The following is a 23,192-nucleotide window of genomic DNA, read 5'->3' as shown; positions in this document are numbered from 1 at the left end:
TCTTTTGTTTGTTTATTTATATTTTGAGTAGGCTCCATACCCAACATGGGACTTGAACTCACAACCCCAAGATCAAGAGTTGTGTGCTCCACCAACTGAGCCAGCCAGGTACCCCCAATGTTGAGTCTTTCAATCAATAAATGTGGTATCTGTCTTTTTTAAAAAAAATTTTTTTCAACGTTTTTTTATTTATTTTTGGGACAGAGAGAGACAGAGCATGAACGGGGGAGGGGCAGAGAGAGAGGGAGACACAGAATCGGAAACAGGCTCCAGGCTCTGAGCCATCAGCCCAGAGCCCGACGCGGGGCTCGAACCCACGGACCGCGAGATCGTGACCTGGCTGAAGTCGGACGCTTAACCGACTGCGCCACCCAGACGCCCCAGTTCTTTAATTTCTTTTAGCCAAGTATTATAGTTTTCAGTCTTCATATCTTACACATCTATACTTATGCCTACATGTGTATGCTTTTTGGAGCTATTATAATATTTTAGTTTTGATTTCCAATTGTTCCTTGTTGATTTACAGAATAAAATTCAATTGATATTCCTTCCCCTTTAATCTGTATGCCTTTATTTCTTTCAGTTGTCTTACTGCTAGCCAGTTCTGAATAGAAGTTGTGAGACTATCAGCAATTTGTTTCACAGGGTAAAAGCATTCAGAATATTAGTTAAAGGCTTTTCATAGAACTTCTTCTTCTTTTTTTTTAAGTTTACTTATTTATTTTGAGAGAGAGTGAGTGGGTGCGAGCAGGGGAAGGGCAGAAAGAGAGGGAGAGAGAATCCCAAGCAGGCTCCGTGCTGTTAGTACAGAGCCTGATGTGGGGCTCAAACTCACAAACTGTGAGATCATGACCTGAGCCTAAACCAAGAGTTGGGCACTTAACCAACTGAGCCACCCAGGCATCCTGATTCTCTTCTTTAAAAAAACAAACAAACAAACAAAACAAAAAACTTTTATTTACTTGTTTTGAAAGAGAAAGAGAGAGCACCAGCGGGGGAGCGACAGAGAGAGAGGAAGAGAAAGAATCCCAAGCAGGCCCCATGGTGTCAGTGCAGAGCCCAATGTGGGGCTCTATCTCACTGTGAGATCAGGTCTGGGCCAAAATCAAGAGTTGGACGCTAACCAACTGAGCCACCCAGGTGCCCCCGTTGATGCTCTTTATCTGATTAAGGAAGTTCCCTCATAAGTGCATACAGCTGAGCGTTTTATTTATCAAATCTTTGTGCATGCATTTATCATGATGTTGTTGTTTTTGTTGTTAGTCTATTAATGCGATGGATTACCTTTATTGATTTTCAGATGTTCAACTAGCCTGTCATCTGAGAATACATCACACTTCGTTGTGATGCTAGGGTCCTTTTCATATACTGTTGGCTTTTATTTATCAATATTTTGGTGAGGGTTTTAGCACTTATGTTTTTGAGGACTCCTGTTCTGCAGCTTTATTTCCTTGTACTGTCTTTTTCTAATTTGAGTTTGGAATAATGCTTGCTCACAATATTGTTCAAATTTTCCTTTCTCTTCTACTTCCTGGAAGAGATTGTGTAGAATTGTATTTTCCCCCCAAATGTTTGGTGGTACATGCCAGTGAGAACATTGTGGCTGAGAGTTTTCCTTGTTGGAAAGTTGTTTTAACTACATATGCAATTTAATATTTTAAAGAATATTAAGGTTATCTCTTCTTGAACGAGTCTTGGTAGTTTCTGTCTTTCAGGAGTTGGTCCATTCAAGGACCTAGAGGTTGTTATGCCAAGTGAAATAAGTCAGACTGAGAGAGACAAATACCATTTGACTCCACTCATAAGTAGAATCTAATAAACAAACAAACAAAAAGGAGAATTAGACCTACAAATACAGAGAACAAACTCATGGTTGCCAGAGGGAAGAAGGGTGGAGGAATGAGCAAAATGGGTGAAGGGGAGTGGGAGATACAGGATTCCAGTTGTGGAGTGAGTCACAGGAATAAAATGCACAGCACAAGGACTATGGCCAACGATACTGTAATAGCAATGTGATGGGACAGAGGGTAGCTATAATTTGGTGAACATAGCATAATGTATAAAGCTGTCAAATCACTAAGTTGTAAACCTAAAATTAATGTAACATTGTATGTCAACTATACTGAAAAAAGAAAAAGAGAGAGTTGAGCCATTCAAGTTGCCAAATTTTGGGGCACAGAGTTTGCAGTGTTCTCTTATATTCTATTAATGTCAGTGTGGTTTGTAGTGATGTCCTGTCATTCATTCCAGATTTTGGCAAGTTGTGTCTTCCATTTTTCATGATTAGCCTGGCCAGGCATTGTCAATTTATTGGTCTTTTTAAAGAATCAGCAGTGGGTTTCATTGGCTTTTGTTACTGTTTTTCTATTTTTGGTTTCACCAACTTCTGCCCTTTATCATGCTCACTTTGGGGTGAGTTGTTCTTTTTCTTGTGTCTTAAGATGGAAGCTTAGGTTAGTGACTAGAAACTACCCTTTTTAAAATATGAACACTCATTGCTCATACTTTCCTCTTAAACGCGTGTTAGCTGCATCCCACAACGTTTAGTATGCTGATTTCATTTTCATTCAGTTCAAAATATTTTCCAATTTTCCTTGAGCTCCTCTTTGCCCCATGAATTATTTAAAAGTGTGTTGTTTAATTTCCAAATAGCTGAAGATTTTCCAGATTATCTTTTTTTTATTTAAAAAATTTTTTTATTTTAGAGAGAGAGAGCATGAGTGGGGAAGAGGGGCAGAGAGACAGAGAGACAGAGAGACAGAGAGAGAGAGAGGGAGAGAGAGAGAGAGAGGGAGAGAGAGAGAGAGAGAGAGAGAGAGAGAGAGAGAGAGAATCTCAAGCAGGCTCCACACTCAGCACTGAGCCCAACATGGGGCTCGATCCCACAACCCTGGGATCACACGGTGAGCTGAATCAAAGAGTCAGGAATTTGACCGACTGAGCCACTCTGGTGCCCTGAGATTATCTTTATAGTAATAGATTTTAACTTAAATTCCATTAGAGTCTGAAAAGAAGTGATGTAAGATATTGCTTCTTTTAAATCAGTTGAGCTTTGTTTTGTATCCAAGGATACGAACTATCTTGGCCAATACTCCATGTGCACTTGAAAGGACTGTGTATTGTGCTGTTGAGTGCTGTGTCAATTAGGTCAAGTTGGTTGATAGTGTAGCTAAGGTTTTCTATATCCTTGCTGATTTGCTCTTTGCTCTATCAATTACCAAGGGAATCCCTGACCATAACTGTTGAGTAACCATACTTACTGACAAGTAACTATTACTTACTTGTCCTCTCATTTCTGACAGTTTTTGCTTTCTGTGTTTGAAGCTCTGTGGTTTTGTGCATACATGATTAGGATTACTACATCTTCTTGGTGAACTGACCTTTTTATCCCTGATAACTTTCTTGTTCCAAAGCCTACTTCACCTGGTATCTTTTACTGTACTGTCCTGGAGAGTATGGCCACTTTGGTGGATAGAAAGTTGCTGCTTCCTCCCAATTCCCGAAGACATCCATGCCCTAGTCCCTGAAACCTGTGAGGATGTTACCTTACAGGCCAAAGAGACTTTGGAAATGTGACTAAATAAAGTACCTGATTATCTGGACGACCCCAATGTATTCACAGGCTTTTTATTAGAGGGAGGCGAAAGGTCAGAGCCAATGGTGGGGGATGTGAGGACAGAATCAAGAGGCTGCAGTGATGGAAGGAAGGGGTCAGGAGCCACATGCTGCAGGCTGCCTCTGGAAGCTGAAAAGGCATGGAGACAGATTCTCACTGCAGAGCTACCAAAAGCAAGTGGCACTGTTGACGCCTTGGCATTAGCCCAGTGATTTTGTACCTGTGACCTGCAGAACTGTAAGACAAATCTTTGTTGTTGGAAGTCACTAAGTGTGTGGCTATTTGTTATAGCAATCATAGGAAACTAATAAATCTACTTAAGCTTAACTTCTGATTAATGTTTGCAAAATGTATTCTTTCTCCTTTTACCTCCTGTAGACTGCACATAGTTGGGTCATGGTGGTGTTAATCCAGTCCTACAGTCTCTGCCATTTAATTGTGCTCTCACCGTTTACATTTAATGTAATTATTGATAAGGTTGATTTTAGGTTTATCATTTTACTCTTTGCTTTCTGTCCCCCTCTTATTGTTTGTTCTTCAGTTTTCCCTCTCCTGCTTTCTTTTGGCTTTTTGGTATATTTTTAAGTATTCCACTTTTTAAATTAATTACTTTTTAAGGAGGCTCCACACCCAAGGTGGAGCCCAATGTGGGGCTTGAACTCAAGACCCTGAGATCAAGACCTGAGCTGAGATTGAGTCAGATGCTTAACCAACTGAGCCACCCAGGTGCCCCTAAGCATTCCATTTTACCTATTGGTAACTATAACTCTGTATCTCCATATGTTGTTTTTAAAGTAGCTGTTGTAGGTATTATACACACCTAATTTCACAGACTCTACATAGAGTTAATATTTTACTTCTTTCAGAGAAACACAGAAGCCTTACAAGTGTCTAGGGCCTTCACCCTCACATGTTGTATGTGTTGTATGTATTACACCTACATATATTCAAAGCTTCCGAGACAACATTATTGGCTTTGCTTTCAACAGCCATACGTATGGTAATGAATGTAAGAGGAAAGAAGTATGTATTTGCCTAGTTATCTACCTTTTTTTCTCATCTCTTTTTCTTGAACTTCCCGGCTTCCTTCTAGAATTAATTCCTTCTGTCTGAAGAACTTACCATTTCTTGTGGAGCAGACCTGCTGGTCACAAACTCTTCCCATGTTCCTTCCTCTAAGAATGACTTTATTTTGCTCTCATTCCTTTAAAAAAAAATTTCGAGAGAGAGAGAGGGAGAGAGAGAGAATGAGTTGGGGAGGGCCATGTGGGAGAGAATCCCAAGTAGGACCTGCACTGCCAGTGCAGAGCCCAACGTGGGGCTTGATCCCATAAACCATGAGATTTTGACCTGAGTCAAAATCAAGGGTCAGACAACTGACTGAGCCACCCAGGAATCCCATTCCTGAAGAATATATCCAGAATTCTAGGTTGGCTCTGTCTCTCAGAACTTTAAAATCTTCTGACTGTGATGGTTTCTGATATGAAATCTGTAATCATTCTAATTGTTTTCCCTCTTTATGTAAAATGGCATCTCTCTTTCTTTCTCTCTTTTTTTTTTTTTTTGGTTTTGACTAGTTGAATTATGATTATGATGTGCATGGGCACGGTTCTTAAAGCTCATCCTATTTTGCATTTGCTGATCATCTTGGACATTGTACATGTCAATGTATGACTTTCAACAAATCTGTAAAATGGACAGCTATTTATTTCTTCAAACTTTTTTTCTTCATTAGTATCATTCTCCTTTTGCTGGAAGATTGACTATATACATTGACTCACAAATCGCTGAATCTGTGTTCAATTTTAATTTTTTACCTTTATTTTTTAAAGAAAAATCTTTTTTGATAGATTTTTATTTTGTTTATTTTGAGGAAGAGAACACGAGAAAGTGGGGGAGGGAAGAGACAGAGGGAGAGAGAGAGAATCCCAAGCAGGCTAAGCTAAGAGTGGGGTCTGATTTGGCTTCGTACCACAGCAGCAAGACCACCACCTGAGCCGATATCAAGAATCAGGCGCTTAACCCACTGAACCACCCAGGCACCCCACAAATTAAAAAAAAAAATTATTTTAGAGAGAGAGAGAGAGTGGCGCCTGGGTGGCTCAGTCGGCTGAGCGTCCGACTTCGGCTCAGGTCATGATCTCACGGTCCGTGAGTTTGAGCCCCGTTGTTGGGCTCTGTGCTGACAGCTCGGAGCCTGGAGCCTGGAGCCTGCTTCGGATTCTGCGTCTCTGTCTCTCTCTGCCCCTCCCCCACTCATGCTCTGTCTGTCTGTGTCTGTCTGTCTCTCTCTCTCTGTCAAAAACAAATAAACATTAGTGAGAGAGAGTGCAAGCGGGAGAGAGAGGCAGAAAGAGAGAGAAATTCCAAGTAGGCTTCACGCTCGGCACAGAGTCCGACTCAGGGCTTGATCCCATGACCCTAGTATCATGACCTGAGCTGAAATCAAGACTTGGACGCTCAATGGACTGAGCCACTCAGGCACCCCGCATTCATTTTTTATATCTTTTTTTCCTCTACTGTTCAGATTGCACTTCCCTTGTTCTGTCTTCAAGTTCACGGACCCCTGCCTCTGTCATCATCCTGCCACTAGACACAATGAATTATTTCAGTTACTTAATTTTTTTCTAAAATTTCCTCTTTCCCCCTTATAATTCCTATGCTGGGAGAAGTCTATTTTTTCCATTTATTGTACAAGTGTTTGCCCTTATTTCATGAAGCTTGATTATAAAACTGGCTTTTGACGGTTGGTCAGCTCAGGGTTGGTGTCTGTTGATTATTTTTTCCTTTGAGTGTTACTGAGACTTGCTTGTTTCTTTGAATTTTACATCAGGAGACACTGGGTTCTGACAGAATCTTCTGGGCAAGGTGGATGTTTGTTTGAGCAGGTTATCACCCTGCTTGGGTACTGACAGTGTGGCATGCTTTCGAGGATGTAGCTCCCAGTCACAGTTCAGCTTTGACAGCCCGTGCTGCCCACTTTTCTGGTTTCACTTCCAAAATGACACCTGCTTACCGCCACTTCACCATTCTCTTGTTTCCTCCTAAAACGAAGGACAGATGTGTCTTGGGACCTGGTTATTCTGTTCTCCATGTCTCAGATCTTATCCTTTGGGTTTCTATTTTTATGATGTTCCGCTGCATTCTGGAATACCTCCTGAGTTCTGTTTCCCAGTTCCCCAATTTTCTGATCAGCTATCTTCTATCCGTTAGAGAATAGATCTTTTGAGTTCCTTCATTCAATTAATGAGTTTTGACCTATGAAATTTCCTTAGGGAGCACCTCTTTGTTTCCACTGAACAACTCTTCTTATATCACGCATGTCTCATCTTCCTCTGAGGACCTAAAGCATGCTTAGTTTTAAGTCTCCTTCCAGTTTTCAAGTTCTCTCCCTTGCCTTGGTTGGGAATTCCCTCAGTGACCAGGTCTGTGCTCTATTTTTCACGGCACAGTTGATTGTGTACACTCGGTCATTTTGCCACTGAGCTGACCCCTTCCTAGCAGTTATCACCCCCATTTTCCTGCATTGTGAAGGCCTCAACAAGTGACCAGCTTGCAACTGCTTCAGACTTATGATCTGGAGGTGTCCCAAACTCAGTGTTCTGCTTAGGGTTCCAGCAGGTGCGCGGATCACTCAAAACTGAGCTCATGCTACATGTGGGTGTACATTGGTACCTGCCCATCCTGTCGTGTCTGGGCATGACCTCTGATCAGTGAGTGGGGGTACTGCAGCCCCCATTCAGACAGGCAGCAGGCTCAGAGCTCCTGGCCTCACACCAGGAACCCGTATCTCCTTTGGGGCTTTGCCACCTATCACCGCGTGGACACAGCAAACCAGGTCCTGGGGCCCGTCCCTGAGATGCATCACCAAGCCCACTCAGCGTTGGTCTCTGCTTACGTCTAGGGATTCACGCTGCATTTCTGGCTCTGATTTGTTTTCACTGTGGCTACACATCTTACAAATCTTTATCTAGCATTTCGGTGTGTTTGGAGTGTGGCCTTCAAGTGGCCCCACGATATGAACTCTGACACTGCAGTCACCTGAATGCCGACAAGCCACACGTGAAATCGCCCCTGTGTGTCTCAGGCATCACAGCACTCCTGAGGGGAGATGCCCCTATCTCATCACCATGAGTAACAGAAGACTCAGGAAGGGGAAGTATGTGCTGAATACTGACAGTGTTTCAGCTTCAATTAAATCTCTGAATTGCCTCCAGCGCCTGCTCTTACCCAGTGCCTGCAAGAGGGACGCACAGTATGGGACGGAGAGGCTATCCCATGGAGGGGACGGGGCCCTGAGGCGGCAGAGAGGACTCAGATGTTCTGAAGGGAGGTGATGAAAAGAAGATGGTGATGACTTACAGGAAGAAGGAAGTCAGTGAAGGGAAGTGTTGGGGGTAAAGAAAATCCACAATACCAGGGCAGGAGGAAGGGCTGTGCTGCCTTGGGAGAAATGACCATCTGTCTTCGATGACCTCCCGACACCCTCCTCTCCCTGGATCATCCTCCTGGGGCAGCCTCACTGGCTCCTCCAGGCACGAGACAGAAGGCGAAGAGCCTTCGCCACCGTGCTCTTGCGCTCACGTCCAGTCACCGGATACACGCCACCACACCCCTCGGCACCCTCTTAACGGCCAACCCATCGCAAGACTCAAGAAGCGTGTGTGCATCACCACGCCGGCCTCCCTCCTCCTCCTCCCACTGGGCCCCCCTTCCCCTGTTCCTCCCTCCCACCATCTCCAAGGGACCCTTCCAATCACCCTGCCTGGTCCGGTCCCGTGTGAGGCTCCAAACGCTCCCACCCTCTCCTTTACGAAGCTCTACGTTGCACCATCTCATCTGCGAGGCTGTGACCGTCTGGCCGGAGCTAAACCCACCAGCCCCACAAAGAAAACCCACCCTCCAAACCCAACACCTCCCCGAGTGCATACAAACTGAGCTAACTCAACGATTCTGTGCCTTCTGTCTGGCTGTCCCATCAGCCAGTCTGAACCTGGCCAGCTCCTCTCCCACCTGCCAGACTGGGAGGCCGCCCTGGCTCGTTTCACTCAACTCTAAATGTGTTTTGTGTCGTAGGTTCCTGTAAGGCTTCAATGAAAAAAACCCCATCAACAACTTAAAATGCTGATCAATACGGGATCTCACAGCCAGATGAGTGCTGGGGTTTCACTACTGATTATCAATACAACTAATTCTCAACAGAGCCCTCCCACATTTTATTTCCTACAGTGTCTTTTCCAAACAGAAACCCGTTCATACTGTCTGCTGGCTAAAATCTTCCCACTGCTTTAAAGATGAACTCTCTAAGGCTGGCGTGATTATCAGACTCCTGTGTGACAAGGCCCTGGCCTCCTCCTGATTGCTCTCAATTCTGAGAACAGCTCAAGATCTTTCTAGTTGAGGATGCCCTTCACTCCCATTTCTGCTACCCCTGGTTCCTGCCTTCTGTCCCTCCATACCCCAGAGGGACCACAGGTTGTATGACATCTACCTGTTATCGAATCTCATGGTTCCCTGTTTTTTCTTTTTTCTTTATTTAATGTTTATTTATTTTTGAGGGAGAGAGAAAGACAGAGCACAAGTGGGAGAGGGGCAGAGAGAGAGGGAGACACAAAATCCAAAGCAGGTTCCAGGCTCCAAGCTGTCAGCACAGAGCCCGACGAGGGGCTCAAACTCATGAACTGTGAGATACTGACCTGAGCCGAAGTTGGACGCCCAACTACTACTGAGTCACCCAAGCACCCCCCCCCCCCCCCAAATCTGTTTTCTTTTTAGTTCCAACCTGGAACAGTCCTGTAAGACCGAAAACAGAATTGTTTCTTTCCTACCTGAATATTTGTATTGTCTGTTGTCACTAATCAGAGCCCCATGAGTCCAGGGAAGGAAGGACTCTGTCAGCCTCATCAATGATTCTCCAATGCCTGGTGCCATGACTGGACATGGTAACTACTCAGTAAACACGGAATGATTGACAGACAGGGTGGTGGAAGGAAGGAAGAAAATTTGCATTTACGGAACTCAGGAAAGGGAAGTGTCTCACCCAGATCACACAGCCTCTGTAAGAGACACAGCCAAAACTGGAACTGAAATTCGGCCGGCTCCCAGGTCCGGCCCACCCTCCCCGACCTTGGCTTCTGGGACCAGAGTCACTCTCTGGACTTGGGCTTGGCGGGAAACAGGCAGAGCGGCAGGGCCGCGTGGGGTCTGGTGAGACTCACATCTGGTCTGAAAGGTCGCAGGGCCTCTGCTGTCGGGCGTCCTTCAGGGAGAGCAGAGCAAGGCCCCGGAGGGGGTGTTCCCCTTCCTGTAAGGCCTCTCGTGAGGAACCCATGATGGGGACCACAGAGCCTGGGCCATGTCACACCCTGTGCATGTGTCTGTCCTGTGGACTCTGAGGACTTTTAAGCTGTCTGCACCGCTGGGACCATGGGAGGCAACGTCAGGACCCAGACCCTCACCGCCCTTCTGTGTCTCGGTGAGCTTTCTGGACAAGAGGAGGGATGGGTGGCTCCCACCCTGCCCCCAGGCCCTGGGCCCTGAGAGACCTCAGGACTTGGGAGGCATGTTGGGGGCAGGACTTCTGGGGGCCAGAGAGTGACCCCCGTGGTCATTGGACCTGACTGGGCCTGGAACAGCTACATGCGGGTGGGGGGACACTCTCACAGGGAACTCTCTTCCAGGGCTGTGTCGGGGTCCGTGGGACCAGGTACAGGCAAGTGAGTGCTCCCCAGACCTCCTGTTTCCACCCAACAACCCGCTGGGCAGCTGGGGGGCACAGAGGGTCTGGGCTGATGGTGACCAGTCCGGGAGGGGCCTTGGGGTGACAGGTGGGAAACAGGGGAGAAGGGCACCCTTGCAATTCCCCATCTGACTCCTTTCCAGGGTACCTTCCCAAACCCTCCATCAGGGCTGACCCCAGCCCCAATGTCACCAGGGGGACCCCTGTGACCATCTGGTGTCAGGCATCTCTGCAGGCTGATGTCTACTATCTGTATAAAGAGAGGGTCTCTGAACCCACGTCCATGGAGATCTCACAGGAGTCCAGCGACAAGGCCAGTCTCTCCCTTGGATTCATGAGTCCGCACAATGCAGGGCGATACCAGTGTCAATATCACAGCAGGAACGGCTGGTCACAGCGGAGTGACCTCCTGCCCCTGGTGGTGACAGGTAAGGCAGAAGCTGGCCCCTCCCCTGGGGCCCCTCCTCCAGGTGGAAGGGAACAGAGTGTGGCCTCAGGGGACTCTCGCTCACTGTCCACACTGGGGTACGTGGGGCGATGGCCCCTTTAACACTGCCCCTCCTTCTCCCTCAGGAGTGTACAACCCACCCTCCCTCTCAGCCATCCCAGGCCCTGTGGTGGCCTCAGGAGGGAACGTGTCCCTCTCCTGTAGCTCACCACATCCATGGCAAACCTTCCGTCTGCTGAAGGAGGGGGGAGCTGACGCGCCCCGACACCTGGAATTGAAGTTCCCTCGTGAGAAGAGGCAGGCACTGTTCCCTGTGGGCCCCGTGAGCACCTCTCATGGGGGGACCTACAGGTGCTACGTTTCTCCAGCTTCCTATCCGTATGCGTGGTCACTCCCCAGTGACCCTCTGCACCTTCAGGTCACAGGTGAGGGGCCCCTGCCCTGCCCCACCTACTTCCTGGGCCCAAATGACTGACCTAAGCCGAGTGCCCAGTGGGGCCTTGGGGGTGATAGAAAGTGGGTGGGGCACTGGCCTCCTGAAGTCAGACGACACACGGAAGCTATGGTGGAGGGGGGGGTGCTCATGAGAGCCTCGCCTCAGGCCCTGGGGCCAACGTGGGGTGTGCATCCCCTGGTGCCTCTGTCCCCTCCCGTCCAGGCGCCTACAGGGAGCCCACCCTCTCAGCCCAGCCGGGCTCGCTGGTGCAGCCTGGAGACAACCTGACCCTCCAGTGTCACTCTGAGGCTGGATTTGACACATTCGCTCTGATGAAGGATGAGGGGCTCACACCTCCCGTGCGTTTAGATGGGCAGCCCAGCCCCAACTTCCCCCTCGGCCTTGTGAGCATCACCCACAGGGGCCGGTACAGATGCTACGGTGGACACAACCTCTCCTCCACGTGGTCGGCCCCCAGTGTCCCCTTGGACATCTTCATCACAGGTGAGAGACCCACTCCCCATATTTCTGTCTGCTCAGGGTGTCGGGGCCATGGTCACCGCTAGGGGTGATAGGGTCCAGGATAAGGAGCAGAGGCTGAGATGGAGTCTAGGAACAGGGACAGAGAAAGGGACAGTGAAGGCCAAGGAAACAAAGGACACCCATCAGAGAGACAAGAGGAACTGAGACGGGGCACACAGAGTCCCAGCAGAGAGGACAGTCATCACCCAGCTCAGGGTCAAGGGTGTGTGAAGGGGGAAGCAGATCTATACAGGTCATGAATTTTCCTCCCGCAGGCCTATACAGGAAACCATCCCTCTCGGCCCAGCCGGGGCCCTCAGTGTCCTGGGGAGAGAATGTGACCCTACAGTGTCGCTCGGAAATCTGGCTCGACACCTTCTACCTGTCCAAGGAGGGGTCACCTGCTCCTCCCCAGCACATTCGTCTGCAGGACACAACTGCACCTTATCAGGTCAACTTCAACATGAGTCCTGTGACCTCAGACCATGAGGGGACCTACAGGTGCTACGCCTCATCCAGCACCTCCCCCTACCTGTTGTCACACCCCAGTGACCCCCTGGAGCTGCTGGTCTCAGGTGAGGGGCCCCAGTCCTGTCCCCTGTGTGTCGTCGTGGTCAGGGACCTGTCAACGGAGAAATGCTAGGCTGGGACGGGAGTCAGGGGGTCACAGAAGGAGGGGAGCGGCAGACAGGAACCTCAGCTCTCAGAGGGATGGTCACAGCAACCCCCATCCCTGCCTCCTACCCTGCCTGCTGAGGTCCTGACAGAAAGGAGGGAGGTGAGGCCAGAGGCCGACCACCCCCATCCTCCTCCAGTCTCCAGTCCTAAGAGCTCCTCACCGAGAGACACCAACACGAGAGTGGGGGACTAGCAGAGGCGTGGATCCCTGGGGGGACCAAGATCACCATCTCTGGCATGGCTCGTGTCAGGGGTGACCACGGGGCTCCGGGGGGCTCTGAGTCTGGGCCAGATGGCGGAGGGAAAGGTGGGCTCCCACCTGGGGGACCAGCACCCTGAAGTGGGGAGCATAGAACACCCCTCCTTACCTCTCTTTCCTGGTCCCCAGGAGGCTCTGAGGATGCACCAGTCACCCCATGGAGGGGTAAGTGGAGTCTCTGTTGGGAGATGTGGGTGGGAGGAGCTCAGTCTAGGCTTGCCTCAGTCTCTTCCTGAGATTATGGCCTGAGAAGCTCCTTCTCACCGAGACAAGTCCTCTGATTGCAAAGGGCAAGAAGGTGGCTGCACTGTGTGTGGGGTGCGGCAGGGTGGGGGGCGTGGGCACACACAGGAGGTGTCTGAGTTCACCCCCACAGACGGCAACGGGGGCTCAGCCCGAGAGTTGCTGTGCAGTCGGGGAGAGAGCAAGGCTTGGAAATCAGGTTCAGGCCCAGATCTGCTTCTCCCCCGCTGTGGGATCCTGGACAAGTCCGTCCCTTTCCGAGACCCATGGCTAACTGTCAGCACAACAGGCCCACTGAGAGATTCTAGTGAACGCCCTCAGCATGGCCCCTTTTAGAGCTCTGGAAGGGGAGAGCCCTCCCTCCTGCCCTTGTGGATGCGTGTCCACACACACACACACACACACACACACACACACACACACACACACGGCACATCCACACAGGCCCCCAAGGGGTGTTGGGCCTGTGCACAGTGGGAGACAGATCTGGGCTTGGGCGGGGCGCAGATTGGGTTTGGTGAACAGGTCTCCACTCTGGTGTTCTGCCAGTGGGGGAGGGGTAAGGGGACAGCATGGAAAAAACCCAAAATCCCATTAGGAAACCCACAGCCCGGGTTCCAGTCCCAGCCCTGCCGCCTCCACTCTGGGCCACCTGGGACACGTGATCAGCCTCCCTGTGCCTCACTTTCCTGTCTGTGGAGGGGGGGGAGGGGGCGGCAGTCCCCTGCTGCGTGACCCTTGACAGGGTCAGAGGTGAATGCCCAGAGCCCAGCACGTGCCTGGCACACAGCAGGCGCCCAGTTAAATGGCATCACTGGCTCCTTCACGGTGTGGCTCTGCCCAAGGTCCCAACCGGTACCTGTACGTCCTCATCGGGGCCGCGGGGGCCTTCGTCCTGCTGCTCTGCCTCCTCGTCGTCCTCCTCGTCCGTCGCCGGCGTCAGGGCAAAGGCAGGAAGCCGGGTGAGAAGGGACGGGGGTGACCAGCCCCAGGGGGTGGTGCCTCTCCTGTGGGTGGATGGAGAGTGGCTCAGGGCGCCAGCCAGAGGGAAACCAGACGCGGGAAAGGCCAGCGTAGAACTCCAGCATCGCCCAGTGAGAAAGTCTGGAGAGAGGAGTACATGTGAGCATACGTGTAAATATTTTAATTTTTTGCCTTCTCAAATTTATGAAATGCTTGAAAAAACATCCAAGTTTTGTTTTTTGTTTGGAACGTCTTTGTTTTGAATTCTGTACGGTGATGGGAGGGGATTATAATCTTTCCAGTTCTGAGATCCTCAGCTTAAGGCAGGCCCAGGGGAGGGTTCCACGGTGGGGTGCCGGAGGCTGATTTCCAACTCCCCGCAGCAGCAGCAGCCACAATCCCAGCGCCTGAGGATGAAGGCCTGCGTGGGAGGTAAGACCTCTCCGAGACCCCACTCTCACCAGCTGGTGGCCCCCTCACTGCCGCCTAACAGCCCTGTCTTCTCCCCAGCTCCGGTCCCGCTGCCACAGCCGCCCAGGATGAGAACTTGTGTAAGGGGAAGTGTGGGGCCACCCTGGGGAGGAGGCGGGCCCAGAGAATGTGGGTGGGCAGTGGAGGCCGTGGATTGGGAGAGGGTCCTGGGCTCGGGTGTGAGAGAGCATCTGATCACCTTGTGGCCTGGTAACATCACTGATCTTCTCTGGGCTCCTGCCATACAAGATCTCAAGGGATCTTGGCAAGAGATGGGACCGCCTTTTTCTGTCCCTACCAGATGCTGTCATGAAAGACACACAGGCTGAAGAGGACACACAGCTGGACAGCCAGGTGGGCTCCCTGTGGTGCTGACCAGGGCACCCCTGCCTCTCTGTTCATGTGACAAATCCAGCAGAGACACTCCACCTGGCAGCCCGCAGCCTCTCCCTTCTGGAAGCACGCCACTCTCTGGGCGGCTACAACCTCAGGGTCCTTGGTCTCTTCTGTCGAGCTGTTGGGGACACTCAGGTCAAGGGGGCAGGGTTGGAGTTTAGGGCTGCTTGTGCCCTGCACAAAGGGCTGAAATCCAGGCCCTGGGCCAGTAGAGGCCCAGAGGCGGCACCTCCTAAAACCTACACAAAGTGGTCCTGCAGCTTAGCTCAGTCCTCTTTCTGTTCAGTCTTTCCCCATCTGTCCCACCCACAGCCACGGCTGTTCACGCGATTCTCCCTGGCCAACGGGCTGAACCCCCTGTGGGGGCGTGGGGGCCTGTCCATCCACGTTGATGGCCACACTCAATTCCTACCTCCAGCCTTGCCCTCCCCCAGCACCAGATTCCAGGGGCCAACCATCCACGTACCAGCTGTGTCCAGGCAGTAGGCATTTTGGACCCCAACAGCCCTCCTCCCCCAGATACAAACTGAAGGAGGGCAAGGGGGGCTCAAGACCATCCCTCACGGTGTCTAACAGGGCCTTAGACCCCCCCCGTGGGTGCATCCTCTCCTCCCCAGGCCTCAGGCTTTCTTCTGCTCCAGCCACATGCCTTTCCTCTCCTTCTGCTCCAGGCTGTAGTCTCTGAAGACTCCCAAGATGGGACTTATACCCAGATCAACAGCTTGGTCTCTGAAGACCCTCAGGATGTGACCTATGCCCAGCTCAACTGCCTGACCCTCAGGCGGGTGACAAGTGGACCCGCTTCCTCCCAAGAAGAGCCTCCAGCAGAGCCCAGTGTGTATGCATCTCTGGCCATCCGCTAGCCCAAGCAGGACCCACACCCCACACTCCAGGGGTCTGCGAGGTCTCCTGCAGGGAGCCTGGAGGGAAAAGGAGCTGCCCACAGTGGGTACTACCTGATCCCACCCAGCCTGGAGGCAGGACAAGGACCCAACTACTGGGACCTTGTGGAAACTGCTTCCAGGAATTCCCATCACCATACAGCTGACCTTAGGGTTCCTGTAAGTGACCCTGACTCCAAGGATTCCCATGCAAATGCCAAGACCACCAAGTGGTAACCCTGGTGGTGGGGGAAGGGCAGGGCCTACCAACCAGCACTAGGATATGACTACTCAGGACTTTCTGTAGGCTTCGTGGCAGCCAGGCAGCCTCCCAGGACCGTCACTGCGAAGCTGGGTCTTAAATGTCCTTTCCCACAGGCCCCTAATTAGGACTCACCCACTTCCCAACCCCACCAAAATGAGCTTTGAAATCAGTCTGTTCACCTTCTCAAGGGCTTCCTACCAAAACCCAACTACAGCAGTTCGTCTCCACCAGTGACCCCACGTTCAGCTCTTTGCGCCCACCCCCGACCCCCACTCACTACTTCTCTGCCAGGAAAGGACTCCACCCAACCCCAATGCAAACAGCTGGCTCCCAGCAGCAGACATGAGTGGGGTGTACTTCCCCTACCCCAACAAGGACCCCCAGCTGGTAGGCTCCCCAGGCCCCTCTAAGCAAGAGGCAATGCTCCAAGCGTGAACTTGCTAGGATGAGGAAGCCTGAGCTTTTTCCCACCACAGAAGCCTGTGTGTTCAGAGAAGGAAGGAGAACAGACCCATCAATAAACACCAGTTCCAAAGGGTTGATTCTGTTTTATTATCTGACTAGAAAACTAGGCAATCCATAGCCCAGCGGTGGGGCAGGTGGGCTCAATCCTCCTCCTCGTCATCTCCGGCTCCAGCCCCACCCTGGCCCTTCTTGGCATTCTTCCTCTTCACGCGACCAGGGCGGCCACCCCCGTATGGAGAGCGTAGGGAGAAGTCGATGTGCTTCTGGGAGTCCAGGCGGACAATGAAGGATGGGATGTTCACCACCTGCTTTCGGACCCTGGAGGGGGGATGGCAGGTGAGGGGAGGGGGGAAAGGATCCCAGCAGGATGAGACCCTACTCTCTGCTTCGACTCTGCAGCCGGCAGAGTGGGTGCTGCAGCCACACTGACCCCACAGCGCCTGTGCGATCAGGAGGGCGTCAGAGCATCGCAGGAGAGAGTTTTTCCTGTTCGCATCTTACAGAAATGGAAACATTCACAAGTAGACCCCACATGTGACCACTAAGTAAGAAGGCAACATGGCAGCAATTCCAGGATCTGATTTTTAAAACTCAACTGAGCTTCAGGTGTAGTACCTGAGATGCAGCATCACAGTCCTTCAAGCAGCCACCCGTCCAGGTTCTCTGGAACCCGACAGAGGGCAAACAGAGCACCCAGATACAGAACCCTTCTGCCCTGACAGCTGCCACCTGGAGCCAGCCAGACCCCTGCAGTCCCTGGCACTTGAGCATCAGACCATGGACTGAGGCGAGCTTACCAAATTAACGCCCACATTGTGCAAGAACGTGACGGTCACCAGGTGGGGGGCCCAACAGACAGCCGAACCCACGAACCCACTCAAGCCAGCTGGGCGCACCCAGAGCGGTTACCTGTCCAGCTGCCTGCACGCCTGCAGAAGCCTTCACAAGGTGTACGGCTCAGGCCGCAGTGACCCTTGCGCTGGGCTAGGGGGAGGATGAGGCTGTCCCCCAGCACCCCATGAGCTCTCTGCTTGGGTCAACCTGTACCCTCAAGGTATGTTCACACCCGTCACCTCCGAGGGCTGCACAGGAGGTAAGGACAGCAAACTCAGCGAGGGCAACCACCAGAGGAGAGGATGGGGTGGAAGAGAGACTCCGGGAGCCCAGAGGGAGTACCTGATATGGCGCTGGCGGATCAGCACGCGGGCATGGTGGATGGATTTGGCCAAGCCCAGCTTGAAGACCTGGGTCTGCAGGCGCCTCTCCAAGAAATCCTCGATCTTGAGGCCCAGGATGTAATCCAGCTTCATCTTGCCCTCGTCCAGCACCCCAATGCGCACGAGGCGCCGCAGCAGAGCGTTACCTGGTAGGAGGGGAAAGAAGCACACATTCGGGCTTCCGGCTCACTTCAGACTTCTTGGGAGCTCCCTAGCATGGAGGTGGGATGTGAGTGGGAAGCAGGGCCCGTGACTGATGTAAGATCCAACACAGTGGCCACAGTGTGGCTCCTATAATCCTCACAACCACGCAATACCTACCTGTCTTACCAAGGAGGGCAGGTGACCACACCCACCTCTGTTCTCTGAAACAAGGAACAGAACCTTCCGTGAGCTGTCAGGAGAGTAACGAGACAATCCTGCCAGAGGACTTAACCACTCCCCACCGCCCCCAAAGACTAGGTGCTGCGGCTGCTAACCCATTATTCCCACAATGAAGCGCAGCGGTCAAGACCTAACCTGCTGGAGTCAAGAAACCGCTACTAGTCAGTCAAATCTGAGGCTCAACCGCCTTCCCTGACAACATAGGGCTGTCAGCACTTAGCCTCTAGGCCCTAGAAGCCTCAGACTGGGCACACGTTTAAGGAGTATGTCATATGCTCTACCATTCTATCTGTGGTTTCCTGCTGAGAAATTATGGTGTGTTCATGCCAACAATGGCATGAAGTCATGCCCTTCTGCCAGTAACCCCCAGGCGCAGGAGGCCTTGCAAGTTGCCCACAGCCCCTGACCACTCCACAGCGGCCAGGACTTGGGATCCCGGAGGCAAACCCTGTCCCCAGAGTTCATACTCACACAGGCTCATAGCCTAACACCGTGACACTGGGGTAAAAGCCCAACTTTGCTTTTCCTTAAAAAGGGTTAGTTTCACTTCTCGTCAAGTGACCTTATCATTAATTAGAGCAAGACAATTCAAGGAAGCTCTCTGTACTATCCCGGATTCTTGGCATCATGACCCCTTGCCCCTGGAAAACTGCAGTCTTTCTAGCACAGCTAATGGAGAAAGACGATCAAAATGGAGAAACACACTCTACCTTTCCCAACATCCCAAGTCCTAGTATGGCTTCGTTCTTCACTCTAACGAATACTCAACCTAAGATAGGATATTTTCCCATTTACAAAAACATCAACAGGGGTGCCTGGGTGGCTCAATTCGCTGAGCATCTGACTTTGGCTCAGGTCATAATCTCATGGCTCATGGATTTGAGTCCCACATTGGTCTCTGCTGTCAGTGCAGAGTCAGCTTCAGATCCTGTGCTCCCCCCACCATCAAAAAAACAAAAACAAAAAAACCCCTAAAACATTAAAATAGAAAGGTATTCCATGCCTATGGTTTGGAAGTATTGTTACAATATCCATGATACCAGGGTGCCTGGGTGGCTCAATTGATTCAGCCTCTGACTCTTGATTTTGGCTTAGGTCATGATCTCACGATTTGTGGGACTGAGCCCTGCAGCCAGCTGCGTGCTGATAACAGAACCTGCTTGGGATTCTCTCCCTCTCTGCCCCTCCCCTGGCTTGTGCTCTCTCAGGATAAAGGGAAATGCAAATCAAAACGACAGTGATGTCACCTCACACCTGCCAAAAACAGTATCAAAGACAAAAAAACAGTCTGTGAAAATGTAAAGAAAGGGAACCCTCCCCTCGTGCACTGTTGGTGAGAATGTGTAGGGGCGCCTGGGTGACTCAGTTGGTTGGGCACCCGACTTTGGCTCAGGTCAGGATCTCGCAGTTCGTGAGTTCGAGCCCTGCGTTGGGCTCTGTGCTGACAGCTCAGAGCCTGAAGCCTGTTTCGGATTCTGTGTCTCCCTCTCTCTGCCCCTTCCCTGCTCATGCTCTGTCTCTCAAAAATGAACAAACGTTAAATTTAAAAGAGAATGTGAGATTGGTGCAGCCAGTCTGGAAAACAGGATGGAGTTTCCTCAGAAGTCAAAACCAGAACTATGATGACATAGCAATGTCACTTCTGGATATTTATCCAAAGAAAACGAATCCGCTAACTGGAAAAGGGAAGCTCCCCCCCACGCTTTCTGTAGCATTATTTGCAGTGGCCAAGACATGGAAACAACTTTAAGTGTTCACCGAATGACAGCTGAACAGGTAAAAGATGCGGCACCCACAAAGCGGGCGATTACTCAGCCATAAAAAAGAATGAAATCTTAGCACCTGCAACAGCACGGACAGACCCCAAGGTCCATGCCAAGTGGAGTCAATCAGAGACAAAGGCCATGATCTCACTTATACATGGAATCCACACAAAGCTACCATCAACAGAAATACCCCAAATTCGCAGACTCAGAGCACATTATGGTGGTTGCCGGAGTCACAGGGGCAGCGGGTGAATGTGGTCAAAAAGTACCACATTCCAGTTAGAATACTCACTGTATACGAGAAAGTTGTCAAGAGAGCACATCTTTAAGACTTTATTTCTAAAGTAATATCTGCACCTCACGTGAGGCTAGAATTCACAACCCTGAGTCAAGAGTTGCTGCACCAATGGAGTACATCTTAAAAGATCTCATTACAAGAAAACTTTAAGCTACAGATAGTGACAGAAATGAACTACATCACTTATTATGATTATTTCATGGTACACAGAAATATTGAATCATGCCACACATCTAAAAACCACATATAGTCTGTGAATTATACCTTGGTTAAAAAAAGACATTATTCAAATATTAATACAAAAAATGCCCCCACACAAAAGCTAGTTTGGGATTATCTACCAGCTAGGATACTTTTTGCCTTTTTTGTCCTCATGCTAGAGAACAGAAACTTGACATCAATTTTAGAATCTTAGAAATTTCTACGTAAAATAAAACCACTATCATTAAAAGGCCTTTCCTCGTCCTAATGGCACGAAGCAAGCATTAAAATGCCTTAGTTTCTGATCTGAAAAATGGATGTTATACCTGTTTCTTTATAGCTGCCATGGGGATGGAGCCACAAACCGCTCCCAGCCAAGTGCTGGCTGCAACTAGTTTAAGAGTCAAAGCCTTTTTAATAAATATCAGAACACTTTCTCACCCAGTCACTTGCCTTTAGTGGGGAAGGCTAGACCCCAGGCTGGACCAGTGACAAACACCTCCAGGGATAGGCAGAGAGCCTGCAGGCTCTTCCTGTCCAGTCGGGCTAAACACCTTCGTTTACTAAATGCCTACAAACCTATGGGCTGCCTTCCCCAGTAAAGTCCACTTCTGCCACGGGAAACCACAAATACTCTGGGTTCACCTGCCCGGTCAGCCACAGGACTGCGTATCTGACCATGGGTTGGAGTAGCTTGATCTTCAGAAAGTCCCTCTGCCCTCAATTAACTGGCTGGCTCCACAAAGACTTTTAGATCAAGTCCCACCCAGGCATCCACAGGGTTGGGGATTCCGGAATTTTCATGATCACGTGATCTATCGGTGATGGTTAAACAAGCTCCAGAGCTTTCTCAACCTCTAATATGACTGACCGCCCAACCACAATGGTGAAGGCTCAAATGTAAAAGCAGTTTCCTTCTCAGCTATAGATTGGAAATCAAAAATTTAGAAACAAGCAAAACATGATTCCCAGCCCCCCCCTATAAACCAAGTGTCCCCGAGCTCAGGCCAAAAGCAGTATCAGGAGGAGAGCTTCCAGGCGGCCTAACTTTAGGAGTTAACACAGAGCAAGTGACCTGTACACTTGTGACAGAAGCTTTCACAAGCCATCGTGGGATGGATACTGACTTCTTTCACATTCAGATACTGTTTCAACTGTTGGTCATGTTCTCTAAGCTTCCTGGAAACTCTTCTCAGTCCACCCCATCACTGAGTTTGTCTGGACCCACTATGAGAGGATCACCTGTAAAATGTATCATAAGCTACCCCTAGGAAGCTGTCCTGCAGATTAAGTAACAAATCTAAAAAACTCAGAAAAATAAAACTCCAGCTACTTTAACATTATTGCCATCTTACAACCCTGAAAAACAAGAAAATCATAAGGTGATTGAAATCAGCTGTTGCTCTGGAAAGGTGGTAAAGTTCCCAAATGATCTGCATTCCCTTCCCAAATCATCACCCTACAGGCTGCCTTCCCGTTCAGGCTTTTGGAAAACACCGCTGACCACCTTATAAAAGCAGGCAATGCTTGGGGAGCCCCGCGTCACACGCTTACAGAAAAGGGGGATTTGGCTCCAGACCCACTTTTCCCACGAATGACTTCCACTCAGGGCCAGAGGTGGGCTCCCCCCGCTCGGCCCAGACCTTTGACCAACGGACGAGCAGAGGCGGGAGGGAGGCCGGCGGCGCCCGGCACCCAGTGTCCCTCCCGTGGGCTCGCGCACACTCCCTCACCTTCAAACAGCCGCCGCGGGTCCTTCTCGTCCAGCGTCAGCAGCTCCCGGGCAGCCTTGCGGATCTTGGCCAGGGTGAACTTGACCCTCCACACCTCACGTTTGTTGCGGAGCCCATACTCGCCTGCGAAGAGAGGGGTCTGGTTGCTGGGCGAGCGAGCTCGGCGCCCCCGCCAAGTGCAAACGCAAGGCTGGACAACCCCGCCAGACCCCAAACCATGCCCACCTCCGGGGGGGGGGGGGGGGAGGCGGGACGCTCACGCGAGAACGCCCGCGGCAATGAGCACGTGCGCGGCCTCACCCACGCGCCGGCCAAGCCCCACCTGGCCCGGAAACAGAAACCCGGGTCACACTACTCACCGATCAGCTTCAACTCTTGATCGAGGCGGGATTTCTCGAAGGGCCTCCGAGGGGTCACGTAGGTTTTGCGGCAAACCCAGCTCCGGGCCACCGGCATGTTGGCCGCGAATATCCGCGTGTGCCTGCGCGGGACGGAAACCCGAGCCTATGAGAGCCGCGCACGGCGCCTGCGCAGTCCCACAACGCCGCCGCAGGCTCGCGAGAACCGCCCGCGACGCCGCCAAAGCCGGCTCGCCCAGCGCCACCGCTCTGCAGTCCCGTCCAACCACCTCCGACCGCCTTAACATACTCATTTCATGTCGGAAGGTCCTTACGCCCCTGCAACCCACACCCTGACCAGAGAGCCGGGCAGCACACTCACCCTCACCGTAGCCTCCGAGAGCTGAGAAAGAGAAACTTCGCGGCCCGGCCTCGCTTTTATAGCAACGCCGCTGCCTGGTGACGTCAGCGCGCACGCCGCCAGCCTGCACCAATCAGAAGAGGTGGTGCCGAGCGGAAAAGTACTCGGAGAGGACAGGTAGGGCCGGGGCGGGGAGCAGAGTGTGCCGCCCGCGTCTGTCCTTGACTGGAGTCACGGCGTCCGCCCCCGGGGAAGTGAGGACCGTCCTGCGCCGCTGGGCGGTCACCTCACAGGACCCGCTAGCGAGCCTCTGAGTGGCGATGTCCACCTTCTCTGGGCTGCAGCCACCCCCGCTCTAGGATTATAGGCACACCCGGGGATATTGGAGAATTAATTCCAGACCACCAATAAGGGAATATGGCAATAAAGCAAATGGAATGAATTTTTTGGTTTTCTAGTGGGTATAAAAATCCTGTTTATACTATACTGTGGTCTATTACGTGGGCAATAGC

At 51.1% G+C, this 23,192-nt stretch overlaps 2 protein-coding genes and 1 long non-coding RNA gene across 6 annotated transcripts; 1 reads left to right on the top strand and 2 right to left on the bottom strand.

Annotated features, from left to right (window-relative positions):
* Nucleotides 1-3,611: 3,611 nt before the first annotated feature.
* Nucleotides 3,612-13,924, bottom strand: LOC125153389 (uncharacterized). 2 transcript variants are annotated; one of them, XR_007147473.1, is made up of 3 exons: nt 13,801-13,924; nt 4,739-4,820; nt 3,612-3,851 (listed from the first exon to the last, which is right to left on the bottom strand). It is a non-coding gene; the product is annotated as an uncharacterized LOC125153389 (long non-coding RNA). The 2 variants fall into 2 exon arrangements; XR_007147472.1 differs by having other exon boundaries at nt 3,612-3,745.
* On the top strand, nt 9,689-16,452 carry LOC125153379 (leukocyte immunoglobulin-like receptor subfamily B member 3). Of its 3 annotated transcripts, none has more exons than XM_047836485.1 (12): nt 9,689-10,091; nt 10,297-10,332; nt 10,551-10,783; nt 10,929-11,228; nt 11,462-11,743; nt 12,037-12,336; nt 12,828-12,863; nt 13,787-13,903; nt 14,288-14,336; nt 14,415-14,455; nt 14,677-14,729; nt 15,443-16,452. In XM_047836485.1, the coding sequence occupies exons 3-12, from the start codon at nt 10,639-10,641 to the stop codon at nt 15,632-15,634; spliced, it is 1,515 nt and encodes a 504-aa protein (XP_047692441.1). In that variant the 5' UTR covers nt 9,689-10,091; nt 10,297-10,332; nt 10,551-10,638; the 3' UTR covers nt 15,635-16,452. The 3 variants fall into 3 exon arrangements, with proteins under 3 accessions (XP_047692441.1, XP_047692440.1, XP_047692439.1); XM_047836484.1 differs by having other exon boundaries at nt 10,499-10,783; nt 14,291-14,336; XM_047836483.1 differs by having other exon boundaries at nt 10,499-10,783.
* On the bottom strand, nt 16,446-22,782 carry RPS9 (ribosomal protein S9). Its single transcript, XM_047836499.1, has 5 exons — nt 22,702-22,782; nt 22,341-22,462; nt 21,982-22,104; nt 17,559-17,745; nt 16,446-16,700 (listed from the first exon to the last, which is right to left on the bottom strand). Exons 2-5 carry the CDS (start codon nt 22,435-22,437, stop codon nt 16,523-16,525), a joined length of 585 nt encoding a protein of 194 aa, XP_047692455.1. The 5' UTR covers nt 22,438-22,462; nt 22,702-22,782; the 3' UTR covers nt 16,446-16,522.
* Nucleotides 22,783-23,192: the final 410 nt, after the last annotated feature.

Source organism: Prionailurus viverrinus, chromosome E2, assembly GCF_022837055.1.
Source record: "Prionailurus viverrinus isolate Anna chromosome E2, UM_Priviv_1.0, whole genome shotgun sequence".
Taxonomy (NCBI): Eukaryota; Metazoa; Chordata; class Mammalia; order Carnivora; family Felidae; genus Prionailurus; species Prionailurus viverrinus.
Note: the sequence above shows the minus strand (reverse complement) of the source record. Positions and strands in the feature narration are given on the sequence as shown.